The sequence below is a fragment of the Pleurodeles waltl genome, chromosome 11, assembly GCF_031143425.1.
Source record: "Pleurodeles waltl isolate 20211129_DDA chromosome 11, aPleWal1.hap1.20221129, whole genome shotgun sequence".
NCBI classification, from domain to species: Eukaryota; Metazoa; Chordata; class Amphibia; order Caudata; family Salamandridae; genus Pleurodeles; species Pleurodeles waltl.
In genome coordinates, this window is record NC_090450.1 from 637893309 (window position 1) to 637914561 (window position 21253).

General features: G+C 44.2%; 1 protein-coding gene across 1 annotated transcript in view; it reads left to right on the forward strand.

The window, feature by feature from the left end:
* The window catches only part of PPP2R2A (protein phosphatase 2 regulatory subunit Balpha), a 422643-nt gene that overhangs the window by 103547 nt on the left and 297843 nt on the right, over positions 1-21253 (forward strand). Inside the window, exon 3 of the mRNA XM_069214156.1 lies at positions 8280-8377. Within this exon, the coding sequence (XP_069070257.1) occupies positions 8280-8377 (98 nt within the window). The remainder of the gene's footprint in view (positions 1-8279; positions 8378-21253) is intronic.

Below are 21253 nucleotides of genomic sequence, written 5' to 3' on the forward strand. Positions count from 1 at the left end.
TAGTGGCTGCTGAGGCATTACAATTCTTAATCACTTTTAAAGAAATTTCTCAGTTGTCAGCAGAAGCGTCAAATAGCTATAATGCCTTTTAGTATTCAGACATCTAGATTGACTTTAACTTTCTAGGTCTGTTCATTCACACCTCTGGAAAAAGTAAGATCCCAATCATAGTTTACAATTTAGATTTCAAACTGGATCACTAAATCAAATCATTCTTGTTAGAACAGACTGATATGTGACCATCACAGCGATATATAGCAAGTGGCATACTCAGCCACTGACTACCATCAACTGGTTATTTAACTTGCTTCCTTTCTTAATTACAGATTTTTCCTCTGAAGTTTGTAATGCTCAGGCAAATACTTAATCAAGTGTTCTTGGATCAGGAAATGTTCATATCCTAGTATAGGCCTTCATGAACAGCTTTCCGATTCAGCGAACCTTTGCAACCAATCTATTTTCAAATATTTGCCTCTAGTTCTTCTTCTGGCCTGTTACTTCTGGTGACTCCCCTATTTTGAAGTTTTTCATTTAATGGCAGACTATAATATAGTATGCCTGTTTTTAGGATCTCCTCACAGAAATATGGTCCCATCTTGTTTAGTTTGGCAACTAAGTGTGGTTCTTGGAAGCCAATATTAATGGCTCTAAAAATCCCCTCCACCAGAAGGAAAAACTACTTTTTGAAATATGTGGGCATTGTATGGTCTGCCTAGGTTCTGGGAATTTGTCTTCTATAGAATGTGATTTGTTGAAGAGGGCCATTTCTACTGATTCATTCCTATGTTTCCACATTTATCAGTCCTAGACATGCTGGTCCTCTTGGGCTTTTCCATGGTTATCTTCAAGCTGAAGTTCACTGTGGGCCTGGAGTTGAGGCTTGGTGTCTGCCTAAACTGGGTAATAAAGATCTGATTTAGCATGGACATGGTGTCTGCATTGAGTGGTGATGGAATGGGGACTTTTTGTAAAGATGTATCTGTAACTACATGCACAAGGAGTAGGGACTGTTGGAAGCTTGAAGCAAGGACTACACTGCAATCGACTAGTCAGTTTAAAGCTTCCAAAGTTTTATCTGGATGAGAATTAGACTGTCGTTTTTGATCAAAGAAAGACTATTACTCCAGACTCTAGATTTTGGGAGGTGGGAGGAAGCTGATGGCCTGGCTGTTTTTATGGTCTCTTGTGAGGAGCACGTTGGTAATACCTGCACATTTTCTCCATTTGCTTTTGCTGAACTTAAGTGGAGTTCATGGAATACAAAACTCTAACAGAATCCTGGTGCAGGTCAGTACACCAGAATCCACATTCATAGATGTTAGTGTAAACAGTGGGAATTCTTTGTTGAATATCAAGCTTCTATAATGTCAGATTGAAGCTTTAAAATAATTTTATCTTTAGAAGAAATGGAGGACTAAAGGAAATTATGTCAAGTGTTATTGGCCTTTTGTGCAGGCAGTAATTGCTGTTAATTTTCCTTTCTACAGTTATGAACCTGAACAGTAGGTGGTGATGAATAATGGTGGTGGAGTAGATAAGCAGTCTTTTTTTGACACATGGGTAAGGGCAGTATGGCTACTAGCAACCCCCTAACCTAAAATGGGCAGCATAGTGAATCCGGGAGTGAGCTCTCCCCTAAAGAATGGGGAGAAAAAAAAGACTCCTATCTTCTGACATGCTACTTTGTTCTCCACTTAAGCAGCAGTTTCAGACACTGGGCACCTTCCCTTGCTTTGCTGTAATAATAGCTTTGATGTCCACCTCCAGTTGTTGCACCCAGAATGCTATTTAAAGTATAGATTATTTAATTCAACCTTTATAAAACTCATCCGAAGACTTTTTGCTTGTATGTGGGTAGTCTTCTGATTGTTTGGTACTAGAAAAAGTGATTATTCAATCGTTCTGGAAGAATGCGTGTGTACTGATTTTTCAAGAAAAAAGATCTGCACCATCACACCCAACTATCGTCTAATTACAGTTTTCTGTAATTGGTAGGGTCTTGCACAACCATGTGCTGTTGTAACTTGATACTGAAAGTGCTATTGCCCTAGTTTATGCAGTGTTTAGACACTGGATTATTAAACAGTGGTGTTGGTTAATTTTTTTAATTTTGTATTTCTAAGAAAATGTTTATTAAGCAATAGCGACTTGTTTTTCTTCTTGGTAATGTTGCTTTGCGTATTGAATTAGATTCTTTAGCGTGGCGCTAATCGAGGCAGTGTATGCAGCTAAGTGTGGGCTCTGTGGTGAGTAGGTTGACAGTGCAAGGACAAAGGGGGCTAGGGTGTTATGGACATAGAGGGGAGTTTTGTGGACTGTTCTAGAAGTGCACCAGACTGGTGCTTACTTCATTTCACTTACCATTCATTTTATGGCAGGCAAACACTGTTAACCTGATAGGTGCGGGCGTCGGCCACTGGCCGACGCCCACACACGCTCCCTGGTGCGGGTCACGACCAGTGGCCGACACCAGGAAGGGTATCAATAAATCCTCGGGTGCGTCGCACCCGAGGATTTTTCTTTTTTTTAAACCCCCCCCGGGAGACACGGAAGCTTCCGTGTCTCCCCCCGCCCCCCCACCCGCCCCTTTGTGACGTCAGCGCGCCTCGCGGCGCGCTGACGTTGCAAAGGTGTTTTCCCCATCAAAGCAGGAAGCAGCCTTGCGGCCGCTTCCTGCTTTGATGGGGAAAACGGCCTTTCTCACGTTCGGGAAGGCCTCGTAAGAAAGGGGAGACACTCCCCTTTCTTACGAGGCCTTCCTGAAAGTGTTTCCTGGCCCCCCGGTCGCAGCTGTGCTGCGATCGGGGGCCAGGAAACACTTTCAGGTTTCCTGGCCCCCCGATCGCAGCACAGCTGCGATCGGGGGGCCAGGAAACACTTTGAGAAGGCCTCGTAAGAAAGGGGAGAGTCTCCCCTTTCTTACGAGGCCTTCTCAAACTGTTCCTGGCCCCCGATCGCAGCACAGCTGCGATCGGGGGCCAGAAAACACCACTAGACGCCAGGGATTTCACTTTGGGGGGGCGGCCCCCTCGGAAAACGGGCCCCTCCCCCCCCCGGGGGCATAATTAATAAAAATAAAAAAAGGTAGGTGCCCCCTGGGGGGGGGGGGGGGGGCGTGATCGCGCCCCCCTCCCCCCAGGGGATTGTTTTTTTTTTTTTTTTTTAAATAATGAAAAAAAAATAAAAAATAAAAAATGACAGGGGGTCGCCCGTCGGCAGGGTGACCCCCTGTGGGGGCAATTTTTTTTTTAGATGTTGTAGGGTTTCCCTGGGGGCCATTTTGGCCCCCAAGGAAACTATACAACAACTAAAAAAAATAGATCTATATATAGATCTATATTTATATATCTATGTAGATAGATATATCTATGTACATGGATATATCTATAGATATATCTATGTACATAGATATATATATATATATATATAGAGGTAGATCTATATATACCAAAGAGATTTATAAAGTGTGCTACTCACCTGTGAGGGTCTCAAGGCGCTTGGGGGGGGGCGGGGGGAGGGAAAGGGGCTGGGAGGTTCACTGTTCGAAAAGCCAGGTTTTGAGGCCCTTCCTGAAAAGAAGTAGGTTTTGGGTCTTGCGAAGGTGGGTTGTGAGGGCGTTCCAGGTTTTGGGTGCAAGGTAGGAGAAGGATCTGCCCCCGGTGGTGGTGTGTTTGATGCGGGGGACAGAGGCGAGAGAGAGAGGTCAGCTGAGCGGACGTTTTGTGTGGGGGTGTGGAAGGTGACTCTCGTTGAGGTAGGCAGGGCCTGTGTTGTGGAGTGATTTGTGTGCGAGGATGAGGATCTTGAAGGTGATCCTTTTGTCAATGGGGAGCCAGTGGAGGGATTTGAGGTGTGGAGAGATGTGTTCGTGTCGGCGGAGGTCGAGGATGAGTCGTGCTGCTGAGTTCTAGATGCGTGTAGTTTGCGCTTGAGTTTTAGAGTGGTGCCGGCGTAGAGGGCGTTTCCGTAATCAAGCCTGCTGCTGTGTGCGTGAGTGACAGTTTTTCTGGTCTCTGTGGGGATCCATTTGAATGTTTTTCAGTATACGGAGTGTGTTGAAGCATGAGGAGGTGAGATCGTTGATTTGTTGGGTCATCGAGAGGGAGGAGTCTAGGATGATGCTGAGGTTGCGTGCGTGGTTGGCGGGGGTGGGTGCAGGGCCTAGCGTGGTGGGCCACCATGAGGGGTCCCAGGTGTTTTTGTGTGGGCCAAAGAGGATTATTTCGGTTTTGCTTGAGTTGAGTTTCAGGTGATTGGCTGTCATATATATATCACTTTTGTCAATATGTGTGTGGTTTCCCTGGGGGGAAAAGGGTCCGACTTGTCTAGTGGAAGTTTTAGTGCCATAAAGAAGCGCATAAGGTTTATATGCCTACTGCAAAGAGCAAATCTGTATTTTATGTAAATAGCTGAGTACATTAGCAAAGTCTATGGAGAGATGAAGGGCACTTTTGCTGGGTGGTAATGAGGGAATCCGAGGAGGAGGGAGTGGGAGCACCAATAATGATTGTTGGACTGGGCGCAGGAGGTGCTAAAGACTGTGACGAATGGTATGTGACAAGGTGTTTTTTGAGTGTCTTGAAAGTACGTGCTGATTGAGGGAAGAAGCGCAGGTAAGGTGGCCTCTACTGTTGCACGTATCTCACACACCATCGATTTTGTGACTGTCTACGTAGGCTAGTGTTTTAGAGCAACAGTTTAGCCAATAGCAGAGATGGCATCTTGATGGATGACTGCTGCCTACACTCGGGTTATAGAGGACCGCTCTGACATAGGATCAGAGACTGAGACATCAGATACTGAGACCGCATCTGAGGGATAGGACAATGGCGCAGACTCTGGGAGTGATTTTTCAGTCAGAGGAGTCCCATTCGATAACTCCTCTTCCAGTACATTATGAGGGAGGTGATGAGGACAGTCCTGCTGTCCCTTCGCAAGCTGTTTGTGCAACTGGGTAATAGTGGGTTAGGTCAACCCAGAGAGCAGGTGAATGTGGCGGCAAGCAGAGAGAGAGTGCTCTCTTGGGAGCTCCCCAATTTAGTTCAGCCCCAAATTCCACCACCCAAATCATATTGTGGAGACATCAAAATTATCCATGGCAAAACAAACTGGTTTTGTAAGGCAGGCACCTGTGTTTTTGGTCCTGGATTCGGCGGCCATATAGAGAAACACACTAAACCCAAACATTTCTGGAAACTAGACATTCGGGGGAGTCCACAGAGGTGTGACTTGTGTGGCTTCCCCAAAGTTTTCTTACCCAGAATACCCTGCAAAGCTGAAATGTTGAAAAAAAACTAAATGTTTCTCGCATTTCTGTCACACAAACTACAGGAATATGCTGGGATCCACAATATTCCTACCACCCAGTGACTCCTCACCTGTCCTGATAAAAACACTACCCCACTTGAGTGCCTACACCTAGTGTCTGTGTCAGGAATGGATCACCCCAGGGTCAACAGCTGCCTCACGTAAGGACCAACATTGACCGTTGTGTGATCTATTCCTGTCGCAGGCACCAGGCCTAACCACACAAGTGAGGTATCATTTTTATCGGGAGGCTTGGGGGAACGCTGGGTGGAAGGAAATTTGTGGCTCCTCTCAGATTCCAGAACTTTCTGTCACCGAAATGTGAGGAAAACTTGTTTTTTTAGCCACTTTTTGAGGTTTGCAAAGGATTCTGGGTAACAGAACCTGGTCCGAGCCCCGCGAGTCACCCCATCTTGGATTCCCCTAGGTCTCTAGTTTTCAAAAATGTACAGGTTTGGTAGGTTTCCCTAGGTGCCGGCTGAGCTAGAGGCCAAAATCTACAGGTAGGCACTTTGCAAAAAACAGCTCTGTTTTCTGTGATGTGTCCACGTTGTGTTTTGGGGCATTTCCTGTCGCGGGCGCTAGGCCTACCCACACAAGTGAGGTATCATTTTTATCGGGAGACTTGGGGGGACGCTGGGTGGAAGGAAATTTGAGGCTCCTCTCAGATTCCAGAACTTTCTGTCACCGAAATGTGAGGAAAACTTGTTTTTTTAGCCACTTTTTGAGGTTTGCAAAGGATTCTGGGTAACAGAACCTGGTCAGAGCCCCGCGAGTCACCCCATCTTGGATTCCCCTAGGTCTCTAGTTTTCAAAAATGTACAGGTTTGGTAGGTTTCCCTATGTGCCGGCTGAGCTAGAGGCCATAATCCACAGGTAGGCACTTTGCAAAAAAACAGCTCTGTATTTTGTGAAAAAATGGGATGTGTCCACGTTGTGTTTTGGGGCATTTCCTGTCGCGGGCGCTAGGCCTACCCACACAAGTGAGGTATCATTTTTTTCGGGAGACTTGGGGGAACATAGAATAGCAAAACAAGTGTTATTGCCCCTTATCTTTCTCTACATTTTTTCCTTCCAAATATAAGAGAGTGTGTAAAAAAGACGTCTATTTGAGAAATGCCCTGCAATTCACATGCTAGTATGGGCACCTCGGAATTCAAAGATGTGCAAATAACCACTGCTCCTCAAAACCTTATCTTGATCCCATTTTGGAAATGCAAAGGTTTTCTTGATACCTCTTTTTCACTCCTCATATTTCAGCAAATGAATTGCTGTATACCCAGTATAGAATGAAAACCAACTGCAGGGTGCACCTCATTTATTGGCTCTGGGTACCTAGGGTTCTTGATGAACCTATAAGCCCTTTATATCCCCGCAACCAGAAGAGTCCAGCAGACAAAACGGTATATTGCTTTCAGAAATCTGACATCGCAGGAAAAAGTTACAGAGTAAAACATAAAGAAAAATGGCTGTTGTTTTCAGCTCAATTTCAATATTTTTTTATTTCAGCTGTTATTTTCTGTAGGAAAACCTTGTAGGATCTACACAAATGACCCCTTGCTGAATTCAGAATTTTGTCTAGTTTTCAGAAATGTTTAGCTTTCCGGGATCCAGCATTGGTTTCACACCCATTCCTGTCACTAACTGGAAGGAGGTTGAAAGCACCAAAAATAGTAAAAATGGGGTATGTCCCAGTAAAATGCCAAATTTGTGTTGGAAAATGTGTTTTTCTGATTCAAGTCTGCCCGTTCCTGAAAGGTGGGGAGATAGTGATTTCAGCACCAGAAACCTTTTGTTGATGGCATTTTCAGGGAAAAAACCACAAGCCTTCTTCGGCGGCCCTTTTTTCCCATTTTTTGGGAAAAAACTAAATTTTCACTGTATTTTGGCTATTTTCTTGGTCTCCTCCAGGGTAAACCACAAACTCTGGGTACCATTAGAATCCCTAGGATGTTGGAAAAAAAGGACGCAAATTTGGCGTGGTTAGCTTACGTGGACAAAAAGTTATGAAGCCCTAAGCGCGAACTACCCCAAATAGCCAAAAAAGGGCTCAGCACTGGGGGGGAAAAGGCCCAGCAGCTAAGGGGTTAACCATCTAGCCTTAGCAATATAAGCATGATGGAGATCACCCTTGGATTCTTGGAAAGTTCATTGCAAACTCTTTTTCCAACATTTTCTTACTGCTTTCACAGGAAAAGCTTGATGGAGCAGAGCTCAGAAGAGCAAAGTGGTGGTATTAGGGCCAAGTGTTGTACAGAATGATGCTCCTGTGGAGTGAGAGTGGCCTTTTGACAGTGCAGATATCAGGTTTGCTTTGAGTGGTCACCAGCTGCCCGGGTTTAATAGAAATGCAACATCGCTAATTCGGTCAACAAAATGTATTGTCAGATTTTATAGGTAGCTCGACTCATTATAATATGGTCTAACGTTGCAATTTATGACCCCATAATCAGTGATGGCAATATAGGATTGAACGTCACATCTTACCCATATTGTGTTTTTTTTTCCTTGCTTTATTATATATTTTCTGTTCTATTAGGGGCAGTCAGCATGAAAACAATGTTTTTTTTTCTCAAATTGTGAAATGTTGAAAAACTATCTGAAATACTGGATTATACTGTTTAGCTCTGGTAAAAATAGTCAAATAATTTTGTACATAAGAATGTAGACTTAGAAAAAATATCATTTGATTTAACACAATCGGGCTTAAATGACAGAGGTTGTTGAAGCTCTTAAGTTCTAGCTAGTAGTGGGCTCTTTTGAAACTAAAATGTTTAGCTTTTGTTTACTTTTGAATACAGTATTGAGATTAAACAATGGACAGTGGTGAAGCTGTGATGAAACTCAGATTTCACAAAAATATTTTCTGAATTGCATAGGTCCCTGTGAAATGTGGACTTTTCTTTACCTTTATTTTACAGATTCTTGTTCTAATAATTTATAGTAGCACTGTTTTTCTCTTTGTCCTACAGCTGATATTATCTCAACAGTAGAATTTAATCATTCTGGAGAATTACTAGCAACAGGAGACAAGGGAGGTAGAGTTGTCATTTTCCAGCAGGAGCAAGAGGTGAGTAATATTTTTAGATTTAATTTAAATATGAAAGTGTCAATTGGAGGTTCACAATGTGAAATGTTTGTTCGTATTAAGAAACCCTATGTCTTTATTTGGCCAGATTTGCGCTTGGTTGTGTTGGACTTGCTCTTTTTTTCTTGACTAGTGCATGGCTCATTCTGTAACAATCTGCTGCTTGAACTACAAATAAGCTGAGTAGATGATTTTCCTCTACGTGATCAAGTCAACTTTTAAAAGTTTTTTTCAGTGCATTTTCAAGTAAGTGTTGGATAGCAGCAATTGGTGCATGGTAATGCATACACATAATTGTTGGACCTAATTGCAACAAAAAAAATGATTAGTAGAAGCTTAAATGTAATACAATTTTAATGGCCAAATTTCCCTAATGTAAAAATTATTTAATGTAATCAAAGGCAGAGGATTGTTTTTAGATTCGTGATCTAGATGTTTCAACCGAAATGTGCATCAGTCAAAACAGCTAAAAGTCCAGTGGTTGGCATGATCACATGTTTTTTACTCCATTTAAGTAATTGTGATATTGTGCCATAGCTTTACATAAAAAAGTGGGTAAGCATGAGCAAGGGAAAAATACGTTTTTTTTCATATACTAAAACTACATTACGCGGAGTTGATCAACTACATTGTGGATCCCTTCATCTTAAACTTCAGTAATGAAAATCGGTTAAGCTTTTGCAGGGTGAAGGTTTTTTTTTTTTTTTAACGCAACAATTATTTTGTTGTACTTGAATATCCCTGAAGCACCTTCTCTGGCTACCTGTTAATGAAACAGTTGTGTTTATTCTGTTGTTCCGTAGGGTCCATATTCATAATTCGTTAATCTTTGTTCTTGGAGCTGAATTTATGTATGCTCTTGCATTCCCATTCCAGTTGCCTGATAGTCTGATCACCTAACTGGTAGGGAATCATATTTTACACAATGCATATTGCTTATCTCAAAACTGTTATCGTTGCAGGTATTTGTTTTTTCTTAGACTTCTAATTTTCCCCGCCATGATGGCTGTGTTCTGTCCAGGAAGTTTGATAAAGCTGCGTATTCTGTATATGTTGACAAGGCTATAGCCCTCATCTGCTTAAGAGTTACATTAACTATGGCTGTAAGTGCTTGTTTAAAAACAAAATAGACACACATGTAACTGGTAGAAATATTTTTTTTCTGGATTAAGATCTTTTTTCTGATGTGACACATATACCATCTTGAGACAAAATAATGCAATAGAAATGGGATGACTGTAATGTGGCCCATTGCTGTTCAAGCTAAATGGCCACCTTGGTATATTACAGCAGGGAGTTATTTTTTAATAATGCACTATCATACCTCAGATAAGCAGGTAGGTGTGTCTCACACCATTGTTTGTAATCTGTTTAGTGACATCAAATTGGATCTGCAATGTTCTTATTATATTTTCTGAAATAATTAAATTTGCTGGATGTTTCGACCAGCCGGGTTTGGGTTCAGTTAATTTTGTCTCACAGATGCCTCTTATTAAAGTAAGGAAAGCAGGTGTATTATTTCTGTGGCTCCTTTCTCGACCGATGTTCAAAATCAGTTGTTGGACATGCTGTTTGAATGGGGCACTTTTTTGGGGGGGGGGAGGCGACGGTGATATATCTATCGAGATCTCTCTCTCTCTCTCTCTTTCTCTCTCTCTCTCTCTTTTATTTTCCAATCTTTGGGCTTAGCAACTCAGGATAGGCATTTCCTCTGCCACTGTGTGATATTCAGGAACTTGGCCACCGTTCTGGTCTGCCACAAACACAGGCTTAGGTTCAGTAGGAACAATAGTTCTTGTACATGGCCAGTGGTCCTGGTAGAATCAAATGGCTTTCAGCATCCTCTACTTCCAGCAAGTAAGCAGGCTTGACCCATGTGCCCTGAATTGAAAGACCAGTCAGTTGCTGACTTTATTTTCTGCCCATGGGGCAAAAACTGATCTTGAATCACTGAGTTTTGCAGGTGATTCATTAACGGTTCTGCCATTTGTAAAGAGTTCTTCCTCTACCTTTGTCACTCCCATTTTCTCTCCTTCATATACAAAGGGTTGATGAATAGTTCTACATGCAGATTCCTCACCTTTTTGCATAGGCCCAGTGCCAGATTGTATCTGAATTGAAGACAATTGGCTCCCTCCTCCTTATGATGCTCGACTACGCCTAGAATTTAAAAAAATGCTAATGTCCAGATAATTTCTCCTGAAGCATAATTTAAAATTCCTCCTAGACTGCCTACTGAAAAAAGTGTTCATATTTTAGGAGGCACCCTGATGACACCATGGGCAGAGTTCTGTTGGGCTCAACCAATTAATCATCTTGTTGCTAAGGCAAAGGGCAGCTTCTGAGACCGTTTTTTTGTAACTCCGCAACCAACCTCTGAAAATTGGTGGTCCACGCTTCTGTAAGCTGCCTGTTGACGCCTTCGGCAAAGGGTTTCTCTTTCGCCAGCTTGGCCCTGAGCGACCTTGCCCAAATAATTCGGGACTGTATGTCTTGAGGCCCAACCTTGACACAACAGACTGTGAGTCACGTCATTAGCACCAGTGCTGAGAAGGTGTCATGCCTGGATGGTTGCCACAGGGTTTTTTGGGGATGGACAGACATACCATATGGACATGCTATATGATGATGGTTCCAGACTAGTTGGTGAAAATGCCGACTCCACTGTCAAGCGTTTTAAAGGCACTACAGTAAAATACTGTTCCTTTAGCTTAATTTCACTGAACTGTAATGTCTCCCAACAGTGCAGAAAATTCAAGAGTTACTTGCAAGGACTAGCTTATTGCCAAGCACATCCTTCTCAGCCCATACAGCAGCCAGACAAGACTTTTTGTGGCCCCTGAGGACATTATGGTATCCGAGATCAGGGACAACGCAAAGGTCAGCAATCCTCATCTTACTCCACATGTGCAGCCATAGCTACCATGCCACCTTGATTTCCCCATCCCAAGGATGTGCTCGGTCAGTGGTGGCCGGATTTGATTTTTTTTCTTTTTTTTCTTTTACATGGCTGGAGAGCAATAACATCAGATCAGTGGGTCCTAGAAATTGTTCAGATAGCTTGCTCCCCCACCTGCACAACTTCCCTTCTCACATCTCACCCAGTTTTAGTCGCACCTCTGCAGATCACACCATCATCCTTCAGCACAAGGTCCAATCGCTTTTGGTGAAAGGAGCTATGAAGGGGCAATCCAGGAGATGGAATAAAGGCAAAGGGTGTTAATTTCACTCTGTTTAGGAGCCCAAAAGATGGTGAGCTAGGCCCATTTTAGATGTTTGCCCCTTGAGCTCCTTCCTATAGGAGGACAAACTAAAGATGCTCAATCTAATCCAGTTTCTTTCTGCTCGAGATCTGTAGTAGTAGAGTGGTGTCCTTGGATTAGCAGGCTACATACTTTAATGTCATTCTACCCTTCGGCCTCTACTCCGCTGTTTGGTGTTGCTTTCATTTTATTTTTCCCCTTTGCAGTTTTTCATCAAAGTGCCAGATTTCAATCCCACGCCTGTCCTGAGGGTTCCCTTCTTAGGCCATCCTGTACTAAGTGGCATTCATCACTCTCCTCCCCTGCTGCGAGTCCTGGACATTCAGGATATGATCCGGATGTTCCCTTGTATATGGTACTGAGGTACCCAGGGTATTGGGCTTCCAGGAGATCCCTATGTGCTGCAGCATTTATTTTGCCACCCATATGGAGTTCAGACAATTCTTACACCGGCCTGCCACTGCAGCCTGAGTGAAATAACGTTCACGTTATTCTATAGCCATTTTTCACTGCACATAAGTAACTTATAAGTCACCTATATGTCTAACCTTCACTTAGTGGGGTGCCAAGTTACTTAGTGTGTGGGCACCCTGGCACTAGCCAAGGTGCCCCCACACCGTTCAGGGAAAATTCCCCGAACTTTGTGAGTGCGGGGACACCATTGCACGCGTGCACTATACATAGGTTACTACCTATGTATAGCATCACAAAGGTAACTCCGAACCTGGCCATGTAACATGTCTAAGATCATGGAGTTGTCACCCCAATACCATTCTGGTATTGGGGGGAAGATTCCATGATCCCCCGGGTCTCTAGCACAGAACCCGGGTGCTGCCAAACTGCCTTTCCAGGGTTTCCACTGCAGCTGCTGCCAACCCCTCAGACATGATTCTGCCCTCCTGGGGTCCAGGCAGCCCTGGCCCAGGAAGGCAGAACAAAGGATTTCCTCTGAGAGAGGGTGTTACACCCTCTCCCTTTGGAAATAGGTGTGAAGGCAGGGGAGGAGTAGCCTCCCCCAGCCTCTGGAAATGCTTTGATGGGCACAGATGGTGCCCATCTCTGCATAAGCCAGTCTACACTGGTTCAGGGATCCCCCAGCCCTGCTCTGGCGCGAAACTGGACAAAGGAAAGGGGAGTGACCACTCCCCTGACCAGTACCTCCCAGGGGAGGTGCCCAGAGCTCCTCCAGTGTGTCCCAGACCTCTGCCATCTTGGAAACAGAGTTGTTGGGGGCACACTGGACTGCTGAGTGGCCAGTGCCAGCAGTTGACGTCAGAGACTCCCTCTGATAGGCTCTTACCTTTCTTGGTAGCCAATCCTCCTTTCTTGGTAGCCAAAAATCCTTTTCTGGCTATTTAGGGTCTCTCCTCTGGGGAATTCTTCAGATAATGAATGCAAGAGCTCACCAGAGTTCCTCTGCATCTCCCTCTTCGACTTCTGCCAAGGATCGACCGCTGACTGCTCCAGGACGCCTGCAAAACTGCAACAAAGTAGCAAGATGACTACCAGCAATATTGTAGCGCCTCGTCCTGCTGGCTTTCTCGACTGTTGCCTGGTGGTGCATGCTCTGGGGGCTGTCTGCCTTCACCCTGCACTAGAAGCCAAGAAGAAATCTCCAGTGGGTTGAAGGAATCTTCCCCCTGCTAACGCAGGCACCAAAAGACTGAATCACCGGTCCTCTGGGTCCCCTCTCATCCTGACGAGCGTGGTCCCTGGAACACAGGAACTATATCCAAGTGACTCCCACAGTCAAGTGATCCTTCAGTCCAAGTTTGGTGGAGGTAAGTCCTTGCCTCCCCACGCTAGACTGCAAACCTGTGTACTGTGTGATTTGCAGCTGCTCCGGCTCCTGTGCACTCTTCCAGGATTTCTTTCGTGCACAGCCTAGCTTGGGTCCCCAGCACTCTGTCCTGCAGTGCTCAACCCGCTGAGTTGGCCTCCGACATCATGGGACCCTCCTTTGTGACTTTGAGCCAGCTCCGGTTCACAAATCTTCTAAGTGCCTGCTCCGGTACTTCTGCGGGTGCTGCCTGCTTCTGTGGGGGGCTCTCAGAGTTGCTGAGTGTCCCCTCTGTCTCCTCCTCCAAGGGGCGACATCCTGGTCCCCAGCAGCACCCAAAAACCTCTATTGCGACCCTTGCAGCTAGCAAGGCTCGTTTGCGGTATTTCTGCGTGGGAACACTTCTGCAACCTTCAGCACGCCGTCGGACACCTTCCATCTAAAGGAGAAGTTCCTAGCTCTCGTCGGTGCAGAATCCTAAGCTGCTTCCATCCGGAGGCAGCCTTCTTGCACCTTCATCTGGGGTTTCCTGGGCTCCTGCCACCCCGGACACTATTGCGACTCTTGGACTTGGTCCCCTTGCCTTGCAGGTCCTCAGGTCCAGGAATCCGCCTTCAGTGCTTTGCTGGTGTTTGTGGTTCTTGCAGAATCCCCCTATCACGACTATTGTGTTCTATTGGGGTAGTAGGGTAACTTTACTCCTACATTTCAGGGTCTTGGGGTGGGGTATCTTGAACACCCTGACTGTTTTCTTACAGTCCCAGTGACCCGCTACATGCTCCCATAGGTCTGGGGTCCATTCGCATTCCACTTTTGGACTATATGGTTTGTGTTGCCCCTAGACCTATGTTCACCTATTTCATCCTATTGTAATTCTACATTGTTTGCATTACTTTTCTTACTATTACTTACCTGTTTTGGGTTTGTGTACATATGACTTGTGTATATTACTTACCTTCTAACTGAGGGTACTCACTGAGATACTTTTGGCATATTGTCATAAAAATAAAGTACCTTTATTTTTAGTAACTCTGTGTATTGTGTTTTCTTATGATATTGTGCTATGATATAAGTGGTATAGTAGGAGCTTTGCATGTCTCCTAGTTCAGCCTAAGCTTTGCCATAGCTACCTTCTATCAGCCTAAGCTGCTAGAAACACCTCTATTCTACTAATAAGGGATAACTGGACCTGGCACAGGGTGTAAGTACCACAAGTTACCCACTATAAGCCAGGCCAGCCTCCTACACAAAGGCTTTAAAAAAGGGCTCTGGGACGGTAAGGTGGCAAAAGGAATAGATCTATTCCCATTTTAGCTCCCATAGGTAATCTTGCTAGTGATGCGGTCAAAACCTCTCAAGATATTCACCAAACCTGGCATGAAAGTACAACTTTACTCTGAAACCTATTTTGATTGGTGTAAATCCTTTTAGTTTTGCAGTATAAGCTTAAAAATCTTGATTTGTATGCTTGAAAGGGTTAACACTTTTGTATCTATATGCAGGTGAAAATCACAATTCTAGTCGGTCACATTTGAATTTTTTGACAAATATGATTGACTAGAGAAGCTCTGGAGAACTTTTTATTTTTTATTTTTTTTATTTTAAACAGCATCTTGGAAATTGCTAATCACTTTAGAGTAACGACTTTAGCGCAGTCGAAAAAACAAATCCACATCAGTTTTGGGGTGGGAAGGATTCATGAAGGCTGTCTCACCACAATGTGTGCTAGTGTAGGACCCAGTCGCACGTAGAACTGTAGTACTATACCAGGAAAAACACAGAAAATAGTGTGTGATTTAAAAGTCAAAATGTGGTGATGTGAGATAGATACCGTATATAGTGGATTTTTGTAACGGTTCTATTGAATATGAAGCCCAGTAGGTCAGGGTGCATGATAATGTCCATGATTCCACACAATTGCATAGCAATGAAATAACAAGTGTCTTGGTTTTGGCGTTTAGGAGGGAGAAGGGTCTATATGAGGAACATTCTTTGTGGAGTTTCCCTAGTTTGTTTTGCCACAGTCATGACCTTGTGCAGCTTGTGTAGTAGAATGTCCTCTTTCTAATGCCAATGACTGTCTGTGGGGAGGGGGGTGAGGGGGCTCTGGCCAAGTGGAGCATTTATTATGCATCATACTTTAAACAGTGCTATGTTTTTAGTAAAAGAAAAGTGGCACTGAACCACTAGTCCATCAGTAATGTCTGTTTTAATGCATGCACTGTGCATGTGGTCCTCCTGTAAATATTAACAAAACTTTGAAAGGGCTTAGATCTTTGGTTGGCTTTGATGTCACTGATTTCCTTGCTTCTCATTGATCAGCAGCTCTTGCTTCCCCATTTTCTTCGTGTATATCTGGTTCTGTGGAGCCTGAACCATGTACAACTACAGCTTCCGGTCTGCAGCCAGAGTCCTTCCACTGGCCACATGCTTGCAGAAGTATTTTTATTTTTGCTGTTGCAGTTCATGAGAGTGCATGTTTAGAGGCTCCCTTTAACCCCTCCCTGCCTCTCCCACTTGCTTGTTTTATTCCTCCTGCCTCCTCTCACATCCTTGTTGCTTGCCCTGTCACTCTGATCCCTCCTGTATCCCTGTTGCTTTCCCCGTTCCTCCCACATCCTTGTTCCTTTCCCCGTTCCTCCTACATCCTTGCTGCTTGCCCTGTGCCTCCCACCAGTCCTGCTTTGTCGTTGTTTGCCCCCATCCTTCCTACCCCTCTCCCACTTAGTCGTTGCTTGCCTATGCCCCTCCCACGCTCTTGCAATCTTCTGGCTTGCCCCAGTCCCTCCTACCATCTCCCACATCATTGCTTGCCCCTACCTCTCCTGCGTTGTTGATGTTTACCTCCGGACTCTTATTCCCTTCTCGCTCCCAGTCTCCTCAGAAAAATAAAAGTGCTGGCCAGGTCATAGTGCTTTTTCCCCCCTAATATTCAGCCATGCTGCCATACTGAGCAACTTTTTTCTACTTTCACTGTGTTGTATTTCTGCCAAGCTGCTATGATAGGGATACTGGATGGACTGTCATGTTGAAAGTGTTGGCTATCCAATCCTCTATAAAAAAAAATGTCCACTCTTAGCCCCTCTACTTTCTGCTACCCCCGCTATTTGTGTGGTTCCCTCTGCACCTTCTGTTTGCATCTTGAAGTTTTGCATATATTGTTAAGGTCTTTCTGCTGTCTTTGCATAATATTGTGTAAAATCTTGATTTCTGTCTACATAGTAACATTTGTTTTCATTAAATTAGCTTTCAGCAGGTTGACTTTGTTACTGTCACTTTTAAATTCCAGAGTACTCTTCGTGCCCTTTACAGCCGTTAGTATGTTGTTCAGTATTGCTTACGGGTTGCTGCTTGTTCTGTTGGTTGCTTGTGCCCCTTTCCTGATAGGGTCAAATCTGCAATTTCTGTTGCATTTATTCCATCTTGCTTTGTCACTCCGTTTTATCTCGACCCTTCGTCAGAGCTGTGGGTGTTTTCCTTTTCATGATGTTTTCATTTCTATGGTGTTTCAGGCTCTGCTTAATATCTGTCTTTGAAGGCTATTCAGGGCAACCACTGGGTTATTGTTAGCTGTTGCATCTCAAACCAAAAAGATACTTTCCCAGTGGCCTTTCGGTTTTCTTCTCATCTCCTTCTCCCCGTTTTTAGATTTTTTTGTCTGTGGGGCTGCGGAAGGGGATGCATTATCTTTACCCTGCTTTACACGGTCTACACAGGTGGGCACCTTTCCCAGCAACCTGATCTACTGATTCAGGGGATGGAGGCCATGTAGTTCACTGGATTCACCATATCTGGTCCACCTGACGCCCTTTTCCCAGTGTAACTGGATAGTGAATGGCCTGGAAGGCCAACCCCTGTTAAGGACAGTCTAGTGTGGAAATCACACAGCAGTGTCTGAGCCCCAGCGTGGACGTTTTGGGGTAGAGATAAGGAACCAAGCCTAGGGTGTCTAGGCCCACTTGCACTCCTCACCAGTCACTGCGTCCCTGGGCCATCTGTTATACGGGCAGTCCTGCATCGGACGTGGACAGAAAGGGTGGCAATATAATCTCGCTGGGGTTGTTATCTTGGGGCACTTTGCCCTCCTCAGCTCATCCCTGGCTGCACCAGCTGCCTGCTAGCTCTTCCCCTAGTGGGCCTGGACGGGGCCTCCACCAGTCCCTTGTTTTAGGTGGCCTTAGGTTGGCCTGGACCTAGTGCTAGTCTTTTTTGCTTGCAGACTCCTCTAGCTACAATCCAGCACAATCAGGTTCTCAGACTTCCTCTCTGTGATGTGGCCTGTTCAATGGTGGTTAGAGCGGATGGCAGAGGCTGAGTAAACTTGAGGTATTATTCTTGCCAAGCACGGGTGCTTTCCTCGGATACAACCATTTTGTTCGTGAGAAGGCTACTCCCCTGTAGTTGTGGTTTAACTCTTGAGTTTGACGGTAGTGTGCATACAGTAGTATTTTCCTATAGGGCAGTCATGCAGTGTCTGAAGGCTGGGTTTCACAGGTCAGTGTGTGGGTCTTTTTTTGGCTTTTTGTGAGCCTGTTTTATGGTCTGGTTGGCCCGATATTATCACTAACATTACCTGCATCAAGCACAAATGCATGCAGTCCCAGACCTTGTAAAACACACAGCGTATCTTTCGAACTTTAAAAACTGCCCGATTTAGAGGCATGAGTCCATTTTTAGCTATCCAATTCACTAATGGTACCACTTTTTTTTTTTTTTTTAGGTATGCAGGCCTATTTTCTGGCCCAGCCTGATGCTGCAGTGCACGATTGAAGGTGTGAAGAGTATGACATTTATGTAAAAACGTAACAGGCTCTGCACTTGTAGTGTTAATCTGTTGATGTGTGATATTATTAAAGTAATGTTTGATGGATTTCAAAACTGCTTTGGATTGGTCAGAGTTGTCTTTTCCTGTGCCAGGGGTTTCTTGTGAGATAATCTTTAGGTTTGGTTTTGCACCATTTCTTGCCTTGTTTATAGGAAGCACGTTTGCTGTTGCATTTTCAAAGGGTGTGACTGTCGAAACTTGTCTTCAAGATGAGGTCAAGCTGTTCTACTGGTGGAATTTATGTTGGTTGTGGGGGTTCACTTGTGTTGCAACCGGGTGCATGATTTGCTTGTGTTGATGCTGCAAGCATTGAAGGAGCAGTGTAGTTCTGGTCAGTGTAGGATTGTGTGTAGGGTTGTTAGCATATGATGGACAGGGATAGAATTGGCAGTATTGGCTACCTCTTGTGTTGGGTTTGTGGTTTGCATTTGACTCTAAATGGTGTTTGCCTAAAGCTTATTCTTACTCTTTTTGTGACCTGGTAAGATGCTGTTCTTGATGTTCACCGTCAAAAATTAAATATACATTGTCCAGGACTGCTGAAGTCCAGTGAAGGAAGCATGGAATGTGACATGTCTGGAATGTGGTGATTTGACTTCTCAACAAATACAATATTTTCTGGGTTCAACCCTCAAATCAGTGATGTCAAAAGCTTTCCCAACAGTACAGCTTTGGTGTTTCAGAAATGAATTTATCTTTATCTGTCTGTCAAATTTTAACTGCAGAAATGATGACAAAATCGTTTTGAATGCCGCCCTCCTACATTGTACTGATGCTTAATGCAGAATTATATGTGTCTTCTCCAGTAGTGTTTAGCAACATAATACTGTAAAGCCCTTTGAAAGTGGTATTGTTGAATCCAGTCCCTTACAGCAGTGTTCCCCAACCCCCGGGCCGCGGACCGGTGCCGGTCCGTGGATCAATCAGCACCGGGCCGCCCCACTGTGGCGTGCGGTAAATGTTTGATAATTTTTCCGTGGCCCGCTTGTCACACAATGGGACAAGCGGGCCACGGAAAAATTATCAAACATTTACCGGTCCGCGGCGATAAAGGTTGGACAACACTGCCTTACAGAATACATTGAATATGACAAATTTATTATTGGGCATACCATTGGTGGAGAGACAGCCTTGACTGTCTGCAAGGGTGCCTCTGTGATCACATGAAAAGTACATGTGATACCTCTGACAACTCAGGCAAATAAGCCTTTGGATTTTTCTCCCCCAAACAGTGCGCAGTTGACTGCAAATACTCAAATCTAGATGAGATTTGGCACACAAGTCCAATTTTTTGCACTACAAAGATGCCCTTAAGGAAGGTAGACACCAAACTACAAGGGCTGTAATGCACCATAATACTTTGCTAACAGATATGATTCCATCAATGTCAGTCTACGGCAAGCTTTCATTCAAGAGATCAAGTAATTTTTCACATTGCAAAAATTAGGCTTTGCTTTCATACTGTAAGTTGATGAGACTACATCTGGCAGCTATTGGCATAAACCAGCAAAATATACTTCTGTTCTTAACATTACTTTAAGGCTTTTTCACTCACATTTTAGGATTCTTCCACCAAATGCCATTCCTGCTTTGATGGTAACATTTGTAAAATTACTTTAGAGTACTATCCAAGCATTAACATATGGAAGGTAGTCTTTCTGAGCACTGTTCCACTCTAGCATTCCCAATAAATGTGCAGTAATTAACAATTGAAAAACAACTTCATGGACTTCTGAAATCGTGGTCAAACAATTTTAAAGACTTTATTTGCTACACTTGGTGCTAGTTTCTGTGGTCCCAGCATATGATCTACAGCAGCACATGCTGCTAATGGAAAACATTACAGTTATTCAACTATAGGATTTCAGTTTGAAGCTTTCTAGTTTCAAATCAGACTTGCCCTTCCTCCCTCAGAGCAAAGAAATGTAAGGAAATTACATTTGTGATGAATAAATATACCTGCAAATTTCTCACTTTTAAATCTCCTACAGGTAACAGACTGGATACTGAAGAGTTGAAGTAGCTCTCCAGTGCTGCCAGGGATGTGATGTCACAGATCTGTACATGGGGCCACCCACCCCTGTCGACTGACGTCTGTTCTGTTTTTACTCCTATGCTCTTCAACACGGATTAGTTGCTTTCTCCTGAAAAATTATTCTGTATCATTTTGGGTGATGCATTGCTTTAGGGATAATTCCATCAGAAGAGGTCTGGTTGCCCCAGCTGCCATTCCTAGGACTCTTCTTCAGGTGCTAAGAATGTCGTTCCTTGTATTCTGTACTCTGCACGTTCCTCAGGGCTGCTCCTGACCATGCCTGCATGTCTACAGTGTCCATAGAGGACCCGGCATTGCTTTCTTATGTGTATGGAGACTGCAGACAGCATGTAAGCCATCACCTCAGTAGGTACTGATCATAGTCCTTACCATGACACTGAGGCAGGGATGTGATCACTTTACAGAAACACTACTCCAGCTCCAAGTGTAGAACTTTATAAGTGGCGGAGTCGTCTTCATCTGGATGATGATGCTGTTCTTTGACTCAAGCTCGGAGTATGCTCCGCCCTTCTTTGTCTTTCTTTGTAGTGCCTTCAGCCCCAAAGTGCCTGGGGTTACATTGACCGTGGGTCTGCTGGTTTCCTCTCACCCAAACATTGGTCGTCTCAGCTCGTAAACATTAGCCCATTTCAACATTAGCACTGTTAGTTTTCTGCCAAAAGCCTCCTCTCGTGTATCGATTTTGAGACCAGAACTTTCTGTGGTGCTATCTTTTTTTTTTTCTTTGTATTTTTCTTTTATTTATTTTTTTGAGACTCCTGTGGTTGTCTCAGTGGAGAGTTTTACTCCCCAAAGGTAAAGGTTGGTGTGGATTTGCTCACTACTGACTTGGACTCTGAGAAGGTTTCTAGGTTAGCCGCAAAACCTACGTGATCTCAACATTTCTGGTCCAATTACATCTGATTGCCTTCCAAAAATCTCTTTTGAAAACTTT